The sequence below is a fragment of the Polychytrium aggregatum genome (assembly GCF_025602895.1).
Source record: "Polychytrium aggregatum strain JEL109 chromosome Unknown BJ171scaffold_102, whole genome shotgun sequence".
Classification (NCBI taxonomy): Eukaryota; Fungi; Chytridiomycota; class Chytridiomycetes; order Polychytriales; genus Polychytrium; species Polychytrium aggregatum.
In genome coordinates this window covers 124,755-146,458 of record NW_026516304.1, presented here as the reverse complement: position 1 = coordinate 146,458, position 21,704 = coordinate 124,755, and the positions used below count along the sequence as shown (strand labels likewise).

Genomic DNA, 21,704 nt, shown 5'->3' with positions numbered 1-21,704 from the left:
GGTGCCAGTTCGATGCTGGTACTCCTTGTTGGAGAACGACACGATCTTCTCGTTGGCGCGCTGTGCCTTGGTCACCTTGACACCGGCTTGCTCCTGGATGGATGGTTGACCGGGTGCTCGATTGACAGCGGTGAAGATGGATCCCACTCCAGGGTCGATCCCGATCCATGTGGTCCGAGAGTCGTCAATGGGACCGACCCTGGTCTGGATCTTCTGCTCGGGAGTGAGTGTGTTCACCTTGGTCTTGGGTACCGGCTTGGCATCGGGGCCCTTCTTCTCCAGGATCTTATATCTGAGTGTGGTGATCGAGCACCCGACCCCATCGGTGCTGATCTCGCAACCAAAGAGCTGCTTCCCCTCTTTCCTGACACCAAAGAGTCTCGACTCCAGCTTGAAGGTCCTTCGCCAGAAGATCTCTTGTTTTGTGGTGCCATTGACCTTGGTCTTCAGGTCGTTCCACTTGAAACCAGTACCCTTCTGGGAACCAAGGAACTCCCACAATGCTTTGGTGTCGAGCTTGACATACTTGGCTCTGGCATCGCAGAGCGGGACCAAGGCGCACTGTGCTCGAGGGACGTTGTGTCGTTTCCTGGTCTGAGCAAGTCGGTCGGTCAATCGCTTGATTCGCTTCGTGTTGACGGTGACCTGCTTCTCCACCTCCTCGTGCCGTTTGTGGAGTGCGTTGTATTGATCCGACTGCCTTCGTTCGATCGCGCGACACATCTCCTCGTTCAGTCGTCCACACACTCCTCTCAGATCATCGGTATCCCTCACGAGCCTGGGGATGATTCTGTTTCGAATGGTCGCCACGAACAGTGTCTCCTTTCGGTGGGTCAGCCGAGAGACTTCACTGGCCAATACTGGTACGACTTTGTACAGGTCCTGTTGGCTTTTGTAGCGAAAGATGTAGAGCTGGTCGGCATGGTGGGCGAAGGATTTCCTCAGATCACCGAGGAGTGTATCGGAGAGGGGATTCTCCATCAGCTTCATACACTCATCGACGTGTGTATGTCGCTTGACATCCTTGGGAGCAATCAGGGCCAGATTGCAGAATCGGCGTAGAAGGGACCAATACCGATCGAGAATGTGTGTCTCACAGTTGATTGCATAGGTCTTGACAGCCAATGTGAGGACCTGTGAACCAGTGCCCTTTGGGAGGGTTACAGGAGGTAGGGCACACGATCCACTCCATGTACTTCGATACAGCTCATAGGTGTCGAGGAGGTGCTTGTCTTCTTGGGTCGTGCCATTCTTGACATCTGTAGCTCCGGTATGCACCATGTTGAAACACTTTCGAACGAACGAAGGGTCACTCGACGACACAGTGGGGATGGTGATACCCTCGTCCAAGCATCGCCTGAGATGCAGCTCCAGGAGCCGAGATGCTTCGTACTGCACATGGGTCATGGCCCGGACAGTCTCCTCAATCTTGTCGTGCAAGGCATCGTTCTTGATGATGGCGTCAAGAGTGCACTTGATGATCGAGTACTCTGCCTTGGCATACTCGTTTGGACCACAGTCGGGCTCGGTAGAGCTCCAGAGGGGGTTCTTTTTTGAACACAACGAGCTGCTGCTTCTGGCATGACCCTCTTCCCCACATGTGGTACATACAGGGACTTTTGGTGCAGGCATCTCGACCACGAGGGCCGGAACGGCGATGTCTTCACTGGACTCGTCTGGAGGGGGTGCTTGGCAAACGGCGCCAAAGGCAGACGCCGAGTCAGAAGGGGGGCCCAACTCGGTTCGGGCCTTGCATTTCTTGGTGAATGGCTTGACGTGGTTGGTCAATCCACAGGCACGACATGATTTGATGACGGGTTTCTTGTCAGCAGGTGCGTCACTGGGTTGTCCAGGATCTGGATTTGGGTCAGGCGGGGATTTTTTCTTGCGGGGAGCCATCTGTCGCGATTTCGACACCCCGCTGGTTCTACCCATAGGCAAGAAAAAACCAAGGGTGATTATGACGCACTTTTTCGATGGTATGATTCACGCCCAGAAACGCATCGCGCGCTCAATCAGCGGTGGGAAGACATCTGGAAGCACCCTCCGCACGGCGGACTCGAACAGGGTCACCATCCCGATCTTGAACCCCTCAGTGTTAGGGATAGCTCCTGCTTGTTCTCCACTTTGACTGCACACTTGGCTATTCTTTTGCCTTTCTGTTTGTTTGTGTGTAGCCTTGCAGTTCCCCTCCGATTTTCCGCCTTTTGCCTGTCTTTTCCGCTCCTTCCGCACTTCCGTTTTCCCGCGCTGCTCCGCTTCCTTTGTCTTCTTCGCACGCGCCGGTTTGTTTGTGCACGCGCCTTGCTGCGATTGGTTGCAATTCGGCTGCCGGTCATGTGTCCCCCCACCGGTGACTCATGACCTGCCTGACCGCCCCGATCTCTTGTTCATCTCGCATGCATTTGCCCCAACCTTATACTTGACCAATCCGCTTCTTGGACGTTGAGTCACATTGCTTCGCCTTTGCACGTTTCTCCTGCCAGGTGCTTCGCTTTTGCTTGCGCCTCTCTCGCTTTGGTTCTCTGCCTGTCTCGGTGGTCCTTCTCGGCCCTCGTTCGTGCATCGCCCCCTTCGCCCTGCTCGATCGCCCACTTTTCCCTCCCTTGGCCGCCCTTCGCTGCCAAGTCCGGACTTGTCTATAAATAGCCTGACCCCCGCGATGTGTAGTCGAACCTTAGCGTTCAAAATAGGACTAAATAAAGTGCCTTCTACTTTATTCTCTGAGTGTTCCTCACGTCTCATTTCGAGACAAGTCTTATCTTGAACGGATCTTTGCTTCCCTCGCTCCCTCTCCGAGTCCACTTCGGACTCTACCCTTGCTTTCCCTGAGCTCACTTCGAGCTCACTTCTTCTTTTGCCGTTGAGTCCCCTTTGGACTCTAACATCATTTTGAACGCTCCCTCTTGGCTTCCCGGCCTTTCTTCTTCTTTCGCCTCTCTTTCCCTCGTCGATCCGATGGCTGAGCCTGCTGCACCCCCGGCAGATCTCAATGCGTACCTGGCGCGCATGGAGGAGCGTATGAACGCCCTCATGACCCAGAACGCTGCTCTCCATCGTCAGATCCAAGATCTGCAAGCTCCCGCCGCCGCTCCCCGCCAGGTCTACCAGGTGAACAAGCCCAAGGAGTTCCTAGGTTCCCGCGACGAGACGACGGCCTTCCTCGCCCAGTGCCACCTCGTCTTCCTCGCCGATCCTGCCTTCTTTGCGCCCGAGCGCCAGAAGGTCCTTTATGCCACCTCCTTCCTCCGCGGCGAAGCTTTCAAATGGTACGAGGCCGCCTTCTACATGGCCAACCGTTTCCCTGCTTCCTTCGCCGACTTCGAAGTTGCCCTGAAGTCGACCTTCGGTGAGGACACGGCCTCCTCGCAAGATAAGGCCTTGAACGACCTCAAACGCTTGGTCCAGCTCAAGTCCTGCCAAGCCTTCGCCACCCGCTTCGTCCAGCTCGCCGCCCGCGTCCAGACTGACGAACCCACCAAGATGCACTTCTTCAAGGAGGGTTTGAAGTCTGAGGTCAAGTTCCACCTCATCGGTCTCCGCCCCGCTCCCGCTTCCTTGCCCGAGTTGATCAAGGCAGCGGTCGAGTACGACGATGCCCTCCATCGTCTCAAGGTCTCCTCCCGTTCCCAACCTCCTCCTCCTTCTTCTCGCTCTGCTCCCCATCACCACCATTCTCCCGCGCATGTTTCTTCTTCCTCCTCTTCTGCACCCACTCCCATGGACCTTGACTCTGTCTCGGTCCGCCCTGCTAAGCTCTCCGACGTCGAGAAAAAGCGACGTCGTGAGCAGGGTCTCTGCTTGTACTGCGGGGAAAAGTCTTGTCCCGGCAGTCGCGATGTTCAGCAGTGCCCGGTTCTGGTCAAACGGAACTCGGGAAATGCTCACAGCCGAGCAGCACCTCGCAAGTAAGCGAGGTGGTCTGTTCGGCGATACGAACATCTTCCCCCTCTGACTCGTCACTATCGGACGATAAGCTTCTTCTTCCGGCCACTCTTATCGTCATGAGTCTTTCTGGCCCGGTCTCCATCTCCCTTTCTGTTTTTATTGATGATGGATGTTCCGCTCTTGCCCTCATTGATCCTGCCTTTGCCGATCTCCATAAACTCTCTCTTATCCCTCTTTCTACTCCTTACTCCGTTTCCCTTGCTGATGGTTCTTCGGCCGGTTTCATTCGTTTCCAAACCGCGCCTTTGACTCTGACCATTGGTTCCCACACCGAGTCGATTTCTTTTCTTGTGACTCGACTCTCCACCACTCCCATCACTCTTGGTCTTCCCTGGATGCGCTTGCATAATCCAGTTGTTAATTGGAAGTCCCTCTCCCTTTCATTCTCCGATCCCTCTTGCCTTGCTGATGGACACATCCTCGCGGATGTCTCTGCTTCTTCCTTGGACACTCCGTCCGCTTCCGGCTCCTCGCCTCCCCCTTCGGGCACTTCGCCTTTGACTCCTCCTCCCTCCGGTCCTTCCCTTACACCGGTTCCCTCCTTTGGCACTTCGCCTTCCCTTTCTTCCCGCCTTGACTCTGCTTCGCTTTCTGAAGAGCCAACGGCTTTATCTTCACCCGACATTGAGCTCGTTAATGCGGCGAGTCTTCTCCGTCTTGCACGGGAAGACAAGCTCGACATTTTCGCTGCCCAAATGGATATCCGTCCTCCTTCGCCGGAGACGTATCCTACGGTGTCGATAAGGTCCGTGCTCACGACGAAGGTGTATGCCGAGTCTGGCACCCCTGTTGACTCTCGAGGCGTCCCACTCAAATACAATGAGTTTGGCGACGTTTTCAGCCTCAAGTCTGACCCTCCTTCTTCCTTGCCTCCTCATCGTCCGTATGACTTGTCCATTGAGTTTGTACGGACCGAGGATGGAAAGGAACCTCGTTTGCCAAAGCCGGGGAAAGTCTATCCTTTGTCCCCGGCCGAGGAATCTGCTCTTTCGGAGTATCTGACCAACGCCCTCGCACGTGGTTGGATCTCCAAATCCTCTTCTCCCGTTGGTGCTCCCTGCTTCTTCGTGAAGAAGCCCAATGGTGGTCTTCGCCTTTGCGTCGACTACCGAGGCCTCAATGCCATCACGAAGAAGAACCGTTACCCACTTCCCCTCTTCCAGGATCTTCTGGATAAACTTTCTTCTGCCCGCGTCTTCTCACACCTCGACCTTCCTGATGCTTACCACTTGGTTCGTGTCAAGAAGGGCGATGAGTGGAAGACTGCTTTTGTTTGCAAATCTGGCTCATTTGAGTACAATGTTATCCCCTTTGGTCTTTCGAATGCCCCCGCTGCTTTTCAGTTTTTTATGAACGACATCTTCTCGGACCTCCTTGGTGTCTGTGTTGTCATTTATCTTGACGACATCCTGATCTTCTCAAAAGATCCCCAGGAGCATGAGGAGCATGTTAAGCTTGTTCTCTCTCGCCTTCGTGAACACTCCCTTAAGGTCAATCCGGCCAAGTGTTCTTTTGACCTTTCTGAAGTTGACTTTCTCGGCATGATCATTTCTGCCGATGGCATCAAAATGGACCCTGCCAAGGTCGAGGCCGTTTCCCTTTGGCCTGTTCCCTCTTCTGCTCGCGATATCCAAGTCTTTATTGGTTTCGCAAACTTTTACCGCCGCTTCGTCAAGGACTTTTCCGCACTTGCTCGTCCTTTGACTTCCCTCACTACCAAATCCTCCACCTTCTCTTGGTCTCCCGAGGCCCAAGAGGCTTTTGATTCTCTTAAACTTTCCTTCACTTCCGCACCTATTCTTCGATACTTTGATTTCTCTAAACCCGCTGTCATCGAGCCCGATGCTTCTGACTTTGCTTTGGGTGCCGTCCTTTCTCAGTTTGACCCTGACGGCGCTCTTCACCCCGTTGCTTTTCACTCTCGGCAATTCCGTCCCGCCGAGGTGAATTATGACACTCACGACAAAGAGCTCCTCGCCATTGTCGATTCCTTTACCGCCTGGCGTCATTACTTGATGGCTGCCGACCCTGATATTCCCACTCTTGTTTTCTCTGATCATCAGAACCTTACCCGGTTCACTGCCGCTTCTCAACTTTCTCGCCGCCAGTTCCGGTGGGCCCAATTCCTTTCTGACTTTGCTTTTCGCATTTACCACCGCCCTGGTCGTCTCAACACCAAAGCCGATGCTCTCAGTCGCCGTTCTGACTTTGAGATAAAGCCTGGTGACTCCCTCCACTCCACCAACTTCCTTCAGCTGTTCGAGTCTATTTCTCTCGACAGCATCACTGTTATCGGCTCGAATCCCGACTTTCTTTCCGAGATTCGAGCTGCCACCCTTTCTTGTTCCCTCCTTTCTGACTTTAACGCCAAACGTCTTGATGGCGATTACTCCTTCCGTGACGGTCTCCTTTACTTTAAAGACCTGATCGTTGTCCCTTCCCCCGAGCTCCAGCTCAAAGTGTTTGAGCAACGTCACTGCTCCGCTGCCGCTGGTCACTTTGGTCTTGCCAAGACCGTTGAGCTCGTCTCCCGGGACTTTCACTGGCCCCGGCTTCGTAAGTCTGTGCGTCGCTTCATTGCTAATTGTGAAGCGTGCCAGCGAGCCAAGCCGTCCCGTCACTCCCCTTATGGTTTACTTCATCCTCTCCCCGTTCCTTCCGAACGTTGGTGGGACCTGTCGATGGACTTCATCACGGATCTCCCACCTTCGAACGGTTTTGACTCGATCTTCGTGGTTAAGGACCGCCTGTCCAAACAAGCACACTTTGTGCCCACCACGAAGACGGTTACAGGCGAGCAAACCGCCGAACTCTTCCTCTCCCACATCTTCCGCTTGCATGGTTGTCCCCGGTCTATTGTTTCGGACCGAGGAACTCAGTTTACTTCGGCCTTCTGGAGGCGCTTCAATGAGCTTCTGAAGACGAAGATTTCCCTTTCTTCTGCCTTCCACCCCGAGACCGACGGTTCGACCGAGGTTCTCAACCAGGTCATCGAGCAGTATTTGCGTATCCATTGCAATTACCTGCAAGACGACTGGACCCTTCACCTTCCCCTTGCCGAGTTCACTTACAACAACTCGGAAAACACCTCCACTGGCATGACTCCCTTCTTTGCAGTCCATGGCCATCACCCCATTTTCGATCCCTCTATCATTCGTGATCCCTCTGTTGTGCCCTCTGCCGAAGAACGTGTCGACCGACTTCAGACCGTTCTCGAGGATCTCAAGGCCAACCTCCGGGTTGCCCAAGAGTCCTACACTGTGCAGGCCAACAAATCCCGTCTCCCCACTCCCGACATCTCCGTTGGCGACCTCGTTTTCCTGGATCGTCGCCACATTCGCACCCTTCGTCCCTCCAACAAGCTTGACCAGAAAAAGCTTGGCCCCTTTAAAGTTCTTCGCCGCATCAACCCCGTTGCCTTTGAGCTTAAACTCCCTTCCACACTTAAAGTTCACCCCGTTTTCCATGTATCCCTCCTTGAACCCCGAACGAAGGACATTGTTCCCGAGTTCACCCAACCAGAACCACCTCCCATTCTTGTTAACTCCCAGGAAGAGTTTGAGGTCGAGACTGTTCTCGATTCTCGGCTCTTCCGTGGTCGCTTACAGTACTTGGTTCAGTGGAAGGGCTATTCCGAGACTGACCGGTCTTGGGAGCCCGCTGCCAATGTTTCCCACGCCACTGATCTTGTTGCTGACTTCCACCTTCGCTATCCCTCAAAGCCGAAGGCGACGTCCGGAGTTCGTCGCTAAGGAAGGGGATGATGTTAGGGATAGCTCCTGCTTGTTCTCCACTTTGACTGCACACTTGGCTATTCTTTTGCCTTTCTGTTTGTTTGTGTGTAGCCTTGCAGTTCCCCTCCGATTTTCCGCCTTTTGCCTGTCTTTTCCGCTCCTTCCGCACTTCCGTTTTCCCGCGCTGCTCCGCTTCCTTTGTCTTCTTCGCACGCGCCGGTTTGTTTGTGCACGCGCCTTGCTGCGATTGGTTGCAATTCGGCTGCCGGTCATGTGTCCCCCCACCGGTGACTCATGACCTGCCTGACCGCCCCGATCTCTTGTTCATCTCGCATGCATTTGCCCCAACCTTATACTTGACCAATCCGCTTCTTGGACGTTGAGTCACATTGCTTCGCCTTTGCACGTTTCTCCTGCCAGGTGCTTCGCTTTTGCTTGCGCCTCTCTCGCTTTGGTTCTCTGCCTGTCTCGGTGGTCCTTCTCGGCCCTCGTTCGTGCATCGCCCCCTTCGCCCTGCTCGATCGCCCACTTTTCCCTCCCTTGGCCGCCCTTCGCTGCCAAGTCCGGACTTGTCTATAAATAGCCTGACCCCCGCGATGTGTAGTCGAACCTTAGCGTTCAAAATAGGACTAAATAAAGTGCCTTCTACTTTATTCTCTGAGTGTTCCTCACGTCTCATTTCGAGACAAGTCTTATCTTGAACGGATCTTTGCTTCCCTCGCTCCCTCTCCGAGTCCACTTCGGACTCTACCCTTGCTTTCCCTGAGCTCACTTCGAGCTCACTTCTTCTTTTGCCGTTGAGTCCCCTTTGGACTCTAACACTCAGACGCATTCAGCGCTGCTGCCTTCCTGTACTGATGCTTCACAATCCCAAAGAAGTTCTCGATGGGATTGAAGTCGGGCGAGGCAGGTGGGGTGAAGATCACTGACCATCCTCGGCGATCGATGCAGTCCAGGACAGCCATTGTCTTGTGCATGCTGACATTGTCCATCACAATCACAGAGCCATCTGGGAAGGCCGCTCGCTCAAAGAACTCGACCATCGAGTGTGTCTTGAATGATGTGGGGATGTACATGCGATGCAGCACACCAGAGTGGTTGATGGCAAATGCAGCCGAGACAGACTTGTGTTTCATGTGATTGCGCTGGCGAAGCGGAGCACCCTTCGATGAGTACCCGTAAAGAGGGAAAATGGATCTCCTGATCCCTGTCTCATCGACAAAAACGAATCGTCGTGGGTCGATGGAGCGGACCTGGTCCCTGAACTGTGCCACTCGCTCATCCAGTCGCTTGGACTTGTAGAGGTGTGTTGCCCTCTTGTGAGACAGACCTGCTCGGTGGATGGCAGTGTGGCAGAGTGAGAGTGATACTTTCCTCTGGAGGATGGACTCGAGCTTGCATCGCAACACAGGACCAGTCTGGAACGGGTCCTGTTCAATCAGGGTGCGAATGACTGGACATGCCTGCTCGAAGAAAGTGGATCTGCGAGCTGGGACCCGGGATGGGTCATCCAGCTTGCATCCTCGGTGCCATCGATGGATGGTGCTCTTGGATACACTGAATATGGAGGCGACCTTACGCAGGCTATGGATGAGGGCGTAGCATCGCAATGCGGCGGTGCGAAAGTCGGATGTGTGGCGAATGGTCATGGTCAGCGCGCGATGGTTTTGGGTAACAAAATATTCGATCAATGGTCAAAACCTGGGTGTCCCGTTTCTTTCTGGTTTGACTGTAGATTGGCTGTAATATATTCACATGCACAATTGAAAAAAAAATGTCGAGATCTCCCCAACGCCTGGTGATTCGGAGAAGCCATGCACGCATGGGTCCCTAGATCGCTATACCGGTCCTTTCGGGACGCAGGAGCGAGCTCTGAAGACGTGTCCTGTAAGCGGACAGCCTCTCGGAATCATCTCATATTGGATGGCGGGGGCTTTCGGGAATCGAACCCCCGCTGTGTGAGAGCAGAGGAGCGAACCGTGAGCGCCTTAACCATCCGGACATTTTTTGAACGGAAGAAAAGGGCGGTCTTTCGATGATGACCCCTCCTTATCACGTGACCTGACCCACCGACCACCTTCCAGGCGATACCAAACTCGTCTAACCGGGATCAGTCTCGAGTTTTGTGGTTACTTGGCACTATCAACTCTCTCGCCTGAGACAAGAGCTCTTGGTATTCATGTTGCGCGCCGCATTGACGTCGCGATTCCACACTGTCCGGCAGCTGGGATTCTTGCAGCTCCTGACAAAGTGGGAATTCGCAGCACTGGGCGCATCGAGTCCTTCCAACCGAACTGGCTCCACACTCTTGAAGCAAACTTCCGTGTGGTTGAAATTGTTACTCGTTGGTCGAGATTATCTTGCGCGGACTCTGGATGAGGGTGTAGCATCGCAAGGCAACAATGCAAAAGTTGGTTGCGTGTGGTGAATGGTTATGTCCAACGCACAATGATATTTGGTAACAAAATAACTGTTCAATGGTCAAAATTCAAGGGTATGCCCTTATTTATTGGTTTCACTTTCAATTCGGTTACGTTGATCATCAAGCACCCTTTTCAATGTCAATGTCTTTCGATCCACTTCTGCGCTATCCTTTCGGGCTCGTCTGTTTATCTTCCCCTGCAAAGTTTGAATGCGAGAAAAGAGCTTGCATTTCGCTGCAATTTTGAAACCTAAGCGCCGGGCATTGGCAAGTCCTTCAAAATTTTCAATAAAATTTTCAATTTCCATCTGAAGCCTGACTTTCATTTTTTCGATTTTTGCAAGGCGCTCTTTGACGATAATCTTGGGAATAAATTCCGTACACTTGATCAAGCTCTCCAATACTGAGGGGTCGAGTGATGCATAGATTCTATCGGAAACCAGAATGTGTTATCATGAATTATAGGCGACAGACACTTCACTAAATGCGTTTTGATTAGCGATGTCGTACATGTCGTAGCTAGAGTCGTGTATCTCACGTGGTGGGCGCTTTTCGACTTCTATCTCTTTAAGCTGAGTTTCCCTGGCTTCACTCAGAATTGTCAAAGAATTTCCGACGGCTTGAGCAGCTCGGAGGCATTTGATAATTTGTCGAGTTTCCTCGGAAACAAACTGATGTGTTTCGTTGAATCGGGCTTTGCTAGATTCTACGGACATCTTGAATCCGTAGGTGCGGGCAAGGGCCTTCCTTCGTTGAATCAAATGACAAATCCAACCAACGTCCCTGATCCCATAAACGCCACGTTCCCCATCGGCGGCATATCCATGGCTGAAGAAGTATCCAGCGGCTCGGAAATGAAAAATAGATTCCATCCATAGTCCAAAGACGTACTGTGCCTCTGGACAATTCCATCCGAAAGGACTGGCCATATCCAAAAACGTAGCGAGTGGAAATTTGGATGCCTTATGTAGTTGGATAATTTTACCAACGGTATGATCGATGTACTTGCGATACTTGGATTTGTCGCTAAGGGGCGAATATGACGTTGTGTCGAACCACATTGCGGATTTTTCACATTGCATCAACTGGATGATCAATTTGGCCGACTGAATACATTCTTTGGGGACTACATTCCAATAACAATTCATAAAACAATTAATTTTGTGCCATCCATCACCTGCCAGAATATGAAGACACAAACATTAACTTACTGATACTATCTTTCAATGCCGGTGCATCGCATTTGATGAGTTCATATGTATTCTCAAATGATCGAGTGGCAGCTTCAGAGTCTGGACGGAATGCTTCGTTTCGGTATTGGATCATGAACAATTTGAATCGAAGAAACCAAACCAATCGCCGGAGCTCGGTCCTTTGAGATTTCTTCATCGAGTCGACTTCGGCAACAGAGGCGATTGTGCTGATGAATTGTTTGAGCCGGCATTCAGCCTCTTGAAGTGTTGGGGTATTGGAACAATACCCGGCAGTCGCGAGTGACACGCATGGGATAGTAGTTTCCTTTGCAACACACATGGAAGGTGCAATAACCCCCTCGTAAATAAGAATTTGAGCAACTGAGACCTGGTAGGTCTCAGGGTTAATCAAGTGGTTCTTCATATCTTGATACAAAGTGTGTGGATTCTCGAGTCCAATACTGGTGAAGTCGCACATAATCTGACTGGGTTTTTGCACATATAACTTCAAACTCGACGCTTGGAGGCGTTGGATTTTCTGAAGTACGGCTGCAGCTGTGATTCCGGTATTGCCTTGATTGGGGATGGTAATCAATGATTCTATAAAATCATTGATCGTACGTTGGTCTTTTTGTTCGAAATGAATTTCTGCCGAAACCTTGGAAAGATAATCGCTCGAAGGGAAGAGTAACCTCGGAACTGAATAACCCTCGAGAACACACGGTGCAGCATCTTTGAACAGTTTGGTTACTAAAAATTGGATTGTAAGAATATTAGTAATCAGCAAATCGAGAATGTAATACAAAACCTATACTCACTCGAATGGTCTGGTTCTCTACGTTCAGCCGCGGCAGACTGGGTGTTTGCTTGGGGTTGGAGGATGATGGTCGCAGTGCGGCCTGTTGGATTTATAGGACGAACATATCCGAATTTACTGATCCATGGAGGACTTTGTACACCTGTGTTGGCATTGTCCCGATCTTGATGGAGCTCTCCCGTAGAAGGATTCTAATACAGGATACCGTTGAATTTTACATGGATGTATGTTAAAAAGAAATATCACACAATTGTCAACACGGATTTCAGGTACGACATGTACAGTAATGTCAAAGGCAGCGAACCTCGTCAAGATTTATATATTCGGTCGTGCTTGAACCAAGGAGTTGATTGGCAGAAGCGGTCGTAGCTGAAGGGTCGGTCGCATTAATGGCATTCCCGGCGGGAATAGAAGGATCAGCCGGATCACGATCCTACAATCCACACATGGATAAAACAACATCAGCGCTGGTATGTGGTGTGCTGACAGTGCAACCGAAGCCCCGTCTCGATAGCTCACCAAGGCCGTAAGTGAGTTTACACCGAAATATTCTTTCTGTGTGCTAATTACCTGGGCAATTAAATTATTCCCATTCACAACACGTTCCTGTTGCAACTGACGGAAGCAGCAGCGTTAGCAACTACCACATCCACACGGTGTAACGCCAGCCGAGTCTGCCATCATTCTCGACCAACCACATACCTCTGAACCGGATTCAGAGTGGCTAACTTCACCATCGTCAGAACAGTTACTGTCGTTGCTGGCACCGGAGTCCTATAGCCACAGTGAGCACGTTGTTAGTCACGGGTGTCGCACAAAGCGGCGGATCATGTGTCTGCTGCGCACGGATACCAGTGCCGGCCACAATATGGCCACGGTTTGGCTAACACAAGCAAACGGAATCTCGTTGCCCACCCAGCCGCATCCCGCAAAGCAGCTACCGGACGCCGAAGCGACCGGCTGTGGGGGAAACGAGAAAAGCCCCAGTAAAACGGGTTTATACGGGACGTGGTACCCGACAGCATATAAGATGGCTACAAGCGAGAGATCTGCTTACCGCTTGGGCGTTGGTTTCGCCGCTGAGAGGCTGGTCCTATAGAGATGGATAACCAAGAGGGCGTCAGCGATGGACGATATTATAGCGGGAGTGAGCACCGACAGAGCGATGATCGAGCGACACGACCAACAACCACCAGCTCCTCATCGAACAGCTTACATCTAGGCTCGCTATGGTGGCGGCGGTACCGCCTTGACCACCGCCGTCCTTCCGACCCTACCGACAAACCAAAGGCGCTGTTAGAGCCAAAGCTAAACGCCAAGCGGGGTGGGTGGGGTACATCGACAGCATACGCGAGAGTACATAGTACCGTCCTAACGAGCACATACCTCATGGGGCTCTGGTGAGGGAGTCGGAAGGTTGGTCTCTCCCTGTCCACGTCCAGGAGTCCAATAGAAGCCAGATTAGCATCCACCCCACGATCCAAGCGGCTGGAGGCTCAAGTACTTGCAACGGAGCACCACCCACTTCCTTCTCACCTGGTCCGAGGCAGCTTTGCTGGAAGTACCCTTGTCTCCACCTTCTCTACCAGCATCCTGAATCTCACAAACGGCGAAAAAAAGGCGGAATGCCGAGCGGCGCAGGAAACGGCCGGCACGGGTTAGGATGTGACCGGCTATCTCATCCCGGCGGACAGGCGGGTGGTGGCGGGGGCTGGTGGCAGCGGATAAGTCAGCAACCGCGTGCCCATCCACACGACCACAGCGGCCGATGGTGGACTGTGGCGGCGATATCGGTATCAAAGGGTCCGGCACCGCTCCGAAAACAGATTTGACCCCAGGACCCGGGCGACAAAGACACTGAATCGTAACGATTCCTTGGAACATCAGATCCATCAAGAACACTGATAACGATACAGTGTTCTCGACAGTGGATCAGGAGTTGTCACCACCCACTAGCAATGAACATCAAACACCATGCCGAGTGACAACAACTCCTGCCATGATGGAACATGTGTGTGTGTGTGTGTGTGTGTGTTGGAGGCTTACCTTGGCAGGAGGGGTGGTGGCCTGTTCGGGAATGGTTTGGGAGGCAGCGTCGCGAGTGTTAACGACGGAAGAACGGTCAGGGCTCGGGGTAGCGCTGGGAGTGTGTCACAGACACGGAGCAAACGGCGAAAGCTTACCTGAGGAGGCTCGGAAGCAGGGGCTGCGGTCGGCTTGTCGTTCTGTTCAGTGTCGGCACCGAGGTAGTGATAAACGGCGGAGGATAGGCATGGAACAGAGTGTCAGAAGGAGGCGTCCGTGGTCTATGTATCGGTGGCGTCTAATACACTGCCGAACAACCCCTCGGGACAGCAGCGAGATCGGCGAAAGGGGGTGACGCTGACTTACCTTTGGGCGCTTATTGGCGGAATTGGTAGCTGTTAGAGACAACTGTCGCTTGGGGGGTGTAGCTCCCTGTGACCATCGGAGGATGTCGTTAGAACGCTAGACCGTCACTCGCAAGCAGGCGCTGCCAGGAGCTGCTCAAACGGGTGAACAAGAGCGGGTGACAACACTTACCTCTCGAGCTGCTTGGGGACTGGGGTGCACCGAGGAGGGAACATTTGGATAATCTGCGGTGGTATTTCCGCTGCCATGACCGGAGCGGGTGGAAGGGGCCATTCTGACGGAGGAGAAGAACGGGTAAAGGTTTGGAAGAGCGAGGAGTCGCTGGGTAGGGGGTTGCGAAAGCGGGTTGCTGGTCGTTGGCTCGAAGCGAGGTCGGGAGCGACGGGGCAGGCGAGGCGACGATGGGGACGACCGGTCGAGGGGCGGGTGGCCTGGATTTATACGGCCGTGCGCATCCGAAATATTTTAGCGGCGAACTGCAAAGACCGAAAGACCGATGTCATCGATACCTCACCCGCCGCCTCCCCCTGCTCCTCCTCGACCTCTGTCCGCCAGTCCTGCCCCCCTGCAACGGCGCCATTCTCGCCGCCGGGGGTCGGCGAGTAGTAAATTGGACCCGGCCCACCGACCTGTCCGGCTCAAAAAACACCCATATGCTACACTGCCAACGATGGCCAGGTTGCACCCCTCGCGTAAGCACAAAGACAGACATGGAACAGCCCGACCGAGCCGCCGCCATACACCAATGAACGCCCGTGACACGGTCACCGCCGGCTCGGCGGAACAGCGATGGGGGACGACGCGTAAACGGATGCTCCGGATGCTGCGGCCAAGACCGACTGAGGCACGTTCTGGACACGCTGGTGCAAGCTCCAAGCGACTGCCTGGCAAGCATCCCACGATTACACAGCCTTTGGCTGATGGCAACAAGGAACCACTGTCTCTGCAACAACGCATTCAGAAACAACGGCACCGGCTCCGCCCAATCAGCAGACAGACAAGCACAAGGGCTGCGCTAATGCAGTCTGTTCCTTCATTCTCCCCCTTTCCAACCGAGCCTGGCAAAGCAACAGATACAAAAGGATGGAATCTACCCGACACCGCGGATTCAAGCGGCGAGTTTTTTGCCTCTGACCAACCGGACGACGGCCAGATGGACGATGACTTTGAAGCGGATAGCAACGTGGGCAGCGGCGATTTCGACGACGAAGCGGGCAGCGACGAGTGGTTAGATGACGACGAGAGCGATGAACCACTCGATGATTACTCCGTCGACGAGACACCCGCAGCGGACAATGTCCATCCGACCACAACAAGCCAAATTCCCCCACCGTGCCGCAGGTCGGGAACCTTGCTCCTTCTCGGTGGCGCAACTCTCTTCATTGTCACTGCGTTGGCCGACACATCCAAACGTCTTGCTCAGTTGGCGACGGGGGCATCCGGACAATCGGGGAGCAGTGTCGGGATTCAGGGTGGCAAGGTCGCCATCATAACATTGTTGCTGCTTGCGTGGATCGCAGCGGTGCTGTTCCACAGCCTGGCGCTCTAGCCAACAGCCCTTCCCACGACGGGCAGGAGGTGCAAAGTCCAGCGCGCTGGCGAAAGGCCTTGGCTCACTTGCCATAGGTCCCCGTCGACCAGATCGGTGTTGTACCCAGGTAGGTGACGAGATTCCCGTCGTCCTGCATCACTAGCCGATCAGAGGGCTGACCGTTCGTGCCAGAGGCCCAGAGTGGCTTTCCAGTTCCGTCGTATACCACAAAGTTGTAATCTGGCTGGTAGTTGGCAAAGAAAGGTGGGCTTCCCTTTCCGTTCGTTCCGGATGACCAGATCGCTTGCCCGGATGTGTTATTGTATAAAACCAGGTTTCCGTCGGCCTGCATAACCAACGAGTGACTACCGGTTGGAGACAGCATTGCCGTGCACTGGGGTAAGATCGTGCCAGGCTTCAGCGCCGAGCCATCGGCATTTCCATACGCTCGGATCATAGGTACGTTGGCCGAAGTGCACTGAGCCAATGCCGCACTTGGGGCGATCTGAGGGCCGTACCAGAGATGCCCGAGCTGTGAGTTGTTCAGGCTCTGGAGCCATCCCACACTCGCAATCGAATCTTTGCTGCCCAAAGCAGCATAGATCGCCGAAATGACGGCGTTGCGGTTTCCGTCGCTCCATGTACTAACGTCGCTCGGTGTTGCCCCAGGCGTACCAACAACACCACACGCCATGGAGAGTATGGCCCAGAGGAGTGAGTTGCTGAAGGACTGTACGTCGGTATTGCTCAAACCGCTGTATTTGACGATGAGTGGGAGTGCTGTGAGTCGGTCCGCGGATGACCACGTCGACGGATCTTTCTGGACCAACGCAGCGACCACGGTGTTGTTGCTCTTCATCAATGCACACCAGGATGTTACCTGGGTGGCAGCCGGCACAGAGGTAGGTGCTGGAGCAGGTGTCGATGCTGGGGGCGAAATGGAAAGTGCCTGGGCAACCTGTGTGAATGCGCTTGCTGGAGCCGGGGGTGTCGCCGCGGCAGTGCCAAACTGGAAGCTCTGCCCAGAGAGACCCGAAACGCAGTCTGACAAGTCCACCTGCGTACCGTTGTTTCTGGAGTTTCCCGCCAGATCGAGACACTTGTTCTGGTTCACGCCCCAGGTATAGTTGCCTTGTCCGTTTGCGCCAGCGACCCATGTCTGCGACTGGTCTGTGATATCGCATGGCTTTATGACGATTGGGTCGCCGTTGGCAGCGCTGGCTCCACTCTTTGGTCCAAGGCACATCATGCTGTTCTGGTCGATGATACGCTTGTTCATGGCATCGTAGCCCATCAGAGCACCTGCCTGTGAACTGAAGTCCCAATACACGACCGGTGTTCCTGCAGCGGCACTACCACCGACAACGGCTAATCCTCTCGATGTATTGTCACTCGTTCGCATTATGGTATATGCATTTGCTCCAAACACGGGCTGGACAACAGGCTGGACGACCACTACAGGAGCCGGAGCCGGAACAGGAGCCGGAGCAGGAGCTGGAGCGGGTGCAGGAGTAGGTGTTGGTGCTGGTGTTGGTGTTGGTGCTGGTGCTGGTGTTGGTGCTGGAGAAGGAGCGGGTGCTGGAGATGGAGTCGATACAGAGGTCAGCGACAGAGGCGGTGGTGCTGTGAGAGATGTCGTCACTGCTGGACTCTGCGTTGGCGAGCCGGTCGTCGCTGCCGTCGTTGCCGTCGTTGTTGGCGGACTTTGTGCTGGCGGGCTGGTCGTTGCTGGACTTGGCGTTGACGGGCTGCTCGTTGCGCTCGCTGGCGACAACGACGCTGGACTGGCGCTCGATGCCGCTGCTGTTGGTGTGGTTGACGTCTGCTTCATGTACAAATACAGACCCACACCTGTACCCACAGAGAGAGACAGCATCGAAACAATGATCACAATCAAGACAATCGTGGTGGACATGGCTTTGTGGATACGGCAGAAAAAAACGATGTATTGATCTGTTCCTACTCGCAGAGCTGCTCGATCTGAGCACAGAGGTCGGAGCGCTGGGCATGAAGCAATTCCAGCTGCCCGTCGATGCACTGGACCTGCTGGCGAAGATGGGCGAGGGCTGTGCGCGTGCGCTTGGCTGGTCCAGCGAGGCGTGTGCTGGGGGTCGCCATTTGGTGTCTGGGCCGCTGTCCTGGTCTACGTCCGGACAAAACCTTTTCTTCGTTGCCATGGCTCATGTCATGCGGGAGGCTGCTCATGAATCGGACGACGCTTTGCTCGAGGGCCGGGACAGCGGCACCAAACACGACGATGTGAATGGCAAAGAGCGTCCGAGCTTCCTCCAGCGAGACAAAGAGGTCACCGACTTGGACGCGCGGCGGCCGCACCATGGCTCGGCGCAGCCAGATGTCGCCACCGCTTTCGAGGAGTCGCTTGACCGCCGGGGCGAGGGCTTCTTCCCGGGCCTTGCGAACGCCCACTCGGATCATCGAGTTGATCTTGCGTCGGGTGTCTTCACCAGGGACGAGGGCTGACACGGAGCGGTGCTTGCGGCCTTGAAGCATCGTCAGCCCAAGGCGAGGGCGATCGACCAGGTGGGTGAAGTTCAGGAGGAGCGTGCCATCGGCGTCGACAATCGTGCTGGGGCGAGCGTCGCGGGTCATCGTTCGAGAGGTGAGATGCAGACCGATCGGCATCGACGACTTCGCTCGCCTTTTGAACATCGGAGCTCGGCGGAGATAGTGGCCATGAGGGACATCCACGCAGCTGATGCCTCCCACCGCTCTCCATTCCCGAGGAGGATCCTGTCATGGGAATGCCCCCGTCTTTCGCCTTGCAAAGTTCCGACTCCGATGATGGCAGCGCCATACAAGAAGGACTGGGTGAAATCCGTTTGTCGCCATCTCTACCACCGCCGCCATGGAGCCAAGCACCGCCGACGTCCTCAGATCCATCAGTTTCAGCGAGATCTTCTCAGACTCTGGAGAGAGCGATCGTCCAGAGCCTCCTGCTGCCATCATGAAGCCATCCCCGTTGGCCAAGCGCAAGCCAGGTCGCCCCTGCAAGCAGCCCCCCGTCCGTCAACGCCCCTCCTACGATCGAGCCGCCAAGGCCGGTGTCAAGTATCCGACCAGGAACCTGATCAAGCACTGGGGACGTTCACGCCGTCGCGCCCGCGGGACCAGCAAGCCCGAGTCGGACGGAGTCGACAACTGAACCCTGTGTCATGCAAAGGATCCTGTCCGAGCCAATAAAGCACACACTGTCCATCTCCTCACACGTTTCGCATAGAGCATGGGGTATAAGAGACGCCGTTGTGAGGTGGGTGTGTTCGAGGCTACCTGCATCATGTCCTCCTCCAGTACCAAGCGCATCACCCGCTCGATGAGCACCCGCGCTGCCAAGCGCAGATGCATACACAAAGAGCTCGCCAATGCCGGGGTCGAGGCCACACCTTTTGCCGTCCAAACCATCTTCCAGATCCCAGAGCTGCTCGACAAGCTCCCTCCTTCAAGCCTCGTGAAGCTCCGAGCCACCTCCAGTGACATGCGATCCGTCCTCTCGACAAAGTCGGTCGGCATCCGCATATGGGCCGCATGGTTCAACGCCAAGTACGACACCGAGCTCCTCCCGAACGATTGCGCTGCGCTGACCCAGTACTTCCCCACTGAATGGCGTCCCTACACCCTCAAATGGATCAAGTCGATCCCGAACGCTGTGGTTTCGGCAGAGTTTGTCCGACTCGTCAGCTGCAGGGGAATGCACGATGACCAATGGGTTTCGAAATGCCAAACTTGCGTTGAAGCCAAGCACGTCCCAACGGCCAGGTGGATACTGATCCACCGCCGGCTGAACGTGTCGCTGCAGTCTCAAAGTCTCACCATCCTGCTCGACGAATGCAAGCGAACCGACTCCGAGTCGCTCATAAAGTTCATCATCGACAATGGGACGAGACTGATGCAGTCCAGATATCCCAAAGTCCGCGTCCAGCTCTGTGAGTGGCTCAAGACCATGGAGTCTACTCATGTAGATGCCCGGTACAAGCTCTACGAATGCTACCGCTATGGCTATGGCACTGGGGTCGATATAACCAGAGCGCTGAATCTGCTCGCAGAATGCGCAATGCAACGCCACACCCTCAGCATTGGAAGACTCTTTGACATCTTGAACTCTGGATCGATTGAAAATGTCCCAGGTGCTGTCTCTGTTGTGAATTGGGTGCTAACGATAGAACCCGAGGCAGACAGGGAATTTTTGTTGGCCAACTGCAAGAAGCTCGCACTTGGTGTTCCTCGCAATTCCACAATCACCTCCATCTACCACCTGGCTGTCATCAAAGCGTACCTCCAGGGCAGCCATATGGCGCGCGTGTTCATTCTCTCGAGACGCCAGTTCTCATTCCATGCCTGGGATCGTGCTCAAAGCTGGGGTGCCGATATCCCGCTGGATGCGATTGTCGCAGCTGGGAATGACCCCCAGGTGCGGGACGCTTTGACAGGGCTGCTCAGGACGTCTATAGAAGCTCATGGGAATGGCCGCATCATTTGGCCTGTGTACCAGCGTTACATGCAGTGCATCCAATAAAGAATGAACATGTGATTTCATCCCTCGGACATATTTGTGGGCTCTTCATGTCCGTGAGTGGGGCGTTGTGATCTTTCTCCTTCATCGTTCTCCATCCATCGCCATGCTCGTAGAGAAACCCGCCGTGAAGACCGATTCCGAGCCTGACGTCGAATCGCTCGACGAGCTCTTCGAGATGCTGATCAGCCCCAATTATAATCAAGTCGTCGGTGCCACCGATGTGCTGATCGACATTGTTCCCAGCAACCACCAGGCCTGGATCGATGCCTTTGCATTCATGTGTTCCAAGAGCGATCTGGATCCAAATGCCCGCTTCCATCTGGCCTGGATGAACTGGCTGGGTATCGGCACGGCTATCGACTACACCCGGGCCTTCAATCTCTGGATGTCGGTCAGCAGGGCACCATACGTATACCACAACCTTCGATATGCGAGCCAGGTGTTAGTCGATCTCTGCGACGTTTCCGGATACGGCAGCATCTCCTTCAAGGCAACGCCGTTCATCTGCAATCCCCCGGCACCAGGCAGCCAAACCGAGCCCATCTTCAAGCTCCTCTTCCAGTGGGCCAAGATCGCTGCTCGCCGCCATTGGCCGGGTCAGCTCCTCCTGGCTCGCTGCTACCTGGAGGGACTGGGTTGCCCTGTGCAAGCAAAGCAAGGTACTGACATGGTCCGAATCATCGCCCTCAACGACAACGCCGAGGCACAACTCGGCCTCGCCATCCTGACTCGCGAGGGCAGAGGTACTCCCCAGTCGAACGGCGAGTGCTTCTTCTGGATAAAATCCGCCGCAGATCGCGGGTATGCCCCGGCAATGTGCTGCCTGGGCAATGTGTTTTTGGAAGGCGAGATTGTGTTGCAAGATCTCCCCAAGGCCTTTGAATGGTTCAATCTGGCATCCCACTGCTGGAATCTCGATGCACTCTATAACTTGGGAGGATGCTATATCGATGGAGTTGGCGTTGAAAAGGACTTGGTGAAAGCAGCAGAGGTGTTCATGTCGGCCGCAAAGCTCGGTCATGCAGGCTCGCAGCTCATCATCGGAGATTTCTTGGCTCACGGACATGGTGTGTCTGCCGATCCGGTGCAGGCAGTCACTTGGTTCCAACGGTCGTCGATGCAGGGCTGCCGCAAAGC

General features: G+C 54.4%; 5 protein-coding genes across 5 annotated transcripts; 1 reads left to right on the top strand and 4 right to left on the bottom strand.

Annotated features, from left to right (window-relative positions):
* Positions 1-9,955: 9,955 nt before the first annotated feature.
* On the bottom strand, positions 9,956-15,009 carry BJ171DRAFT_535839 (uncharacterized protein). The gene is made up of 15 exons (XM_053112858.1): positions 14,677-15,009; positions 14,506-14,571; positions 14,298-14,339; positions 14,161-14,181; positions 13,651-13,707; positions 13,501-13,542; positions 13,331-13,387; positions 13,172-13,207; positions 12,817-12,888; positions 12,685-12,729; positions 12,419-12,547; positions 12,116-12,305; positions 11,316-12,047; positions 10,615-11,230; positions 9,956-10,533 (listed from the first exon to the last, which is right to left on the bottom strand). Exons 1-15 carry the CDS (start codon positions 14,776-14,778, stop codon positions 10,185-10,187), a joined length of 2,556 nt encoding a protein of 851 aa, XP_052961957.1. The 5' UTR covers positions 14,779-15,009; the 3' UTR covers positions 9,956-10,184.
* Positions 15,010-16,118: 1,109 nt separating this feature from the next.
* On the bottom strand, positions 16,119-16,493 carry BJ171DRAFT_432552 (D-mannose binding lectin family protein; the record flags this gene model as incomplete). The annotated part of the gene is made up of 1 exon (XM_053107915.1): positions 16,119-16,493. One exon carries the CDS (start codon positions 16,491-16,493, stop codon positions 16,119-16,121), a length of 375 nt encoding a protein of 124 aa, XP_052961956.1.
* Positions 16,494-16,788: 295 nt separating this feature from the next.
* Positions 16,789-17,961, bottom strand: BJ171DRAFT_535831 (uncharacterized protein). The gene is made up of 3 exons (XM_053112857.1): positions 17,374-17,961; positions 17,116-17,159; positions 16,789-16,938 (listed from the first exon to the last, which is right to left on the bottom strand). The coding sequence occupies exons 1-2, from the start codon at positions 17,949-17,951 to the stop codon at positions 17,147-17,149; spliced, it is 591 nt and encodes a 196-aa protein (XP_052961955.1). The 5' UTR covers positions 17,952-17,961; the 3' UTR covers positions 16,789-16,938; positions 17,116-17,146.
* Position 17,962: 1 nt separating this feature from the next.
* Positions 17,963-18,958, bottom strand: BJ171DRAFT_535827 (uncharacterized protein). Its single transcript, XM_053112856.1, has 2 exons — positions 18,825-18,958; positions 17,963-18,577 (listed from the first exon to the last, which is right to left on the bottom strand). Exons 1-2 carry the CDS (start codon positions 18,849-18,851, stop codon positions 17,996-17,998), a joined length of 609 nt encoding a protein of 202 aa, XP_052961954.1. The 5' UTR covers positions 18,852-18,958; the 3' UTR covers positions 17,963-17,995.
* Positions 18,959-19,245: 287 nt separating this feature from the next.
* BJ171DRAFT_535823 (uncharacterized protein) lies at positions 19,246-20,597 on the top strand. Its single transcript, XM_053112855.1, has one exon. It carries the CDS (start codon positions 19,278-19,280, stop codon positions 20,565-20,567), a length of 1,290 nt encoding a protein of 429 aa, XP_052961953.1. The 5' UTR covers positions 19,246-19,277; the 3' UTR covers positions 20,568-20,597.
* Positions 20,598-21,704: the final 1,107 nt, after the last annotated feature.

Coding starts and splice junctions, on each gene's coding strand:
- BJ171DRAFT_535839 (XM_053112858.1), bottom strand. CDS start 14,778: ATGGCCCCTTCCACCCGCTCCGGTCATGGCAGCGGAAATACCACCGCA. Junction 13,708..14,160: donor CCACCACCCCTCCTGCCAAG/GTAAGCCTCCAA, acceptor TGTGAGATTCAG/GATGCTGGTAGAGAAGGTGG. Junction 13,208..13,330: donor CCACCATAGCGAGCCTAGAT/GTAAGCTGTTCG, acceptor CCATCTCTATAG/GACCAGCCTCTCAGCGGCGA.
- BJ171DRAFT_535831 (XM_053112857.1), bottom strand. CDS start 17,951: ATGTCCACCACGATTGTCTTGATTGTGATCATTGTTTCGATGCTGTCT.
- BJ171DRAFT_535827 (XM_053112856.1), bottom strand. CDS start 18,851: ATGGCGCTGCCATCATCGGAGTCGGAA. Junction 18,578..18,824: donor TGCCATCATCGGAGTCGGAA/CTTTGCAAGGCG, acceptor AACTTCACCCAC/CTGGTCGATCGCCCTCGCCT.
- BJ171DRAFT_535823 (XM_053112855.1), top strand. CDS start 19,278: ATGGGGTATAAGAGACGCCGTTGTGAGGTGGGTGTGTTCGAGGCTACC.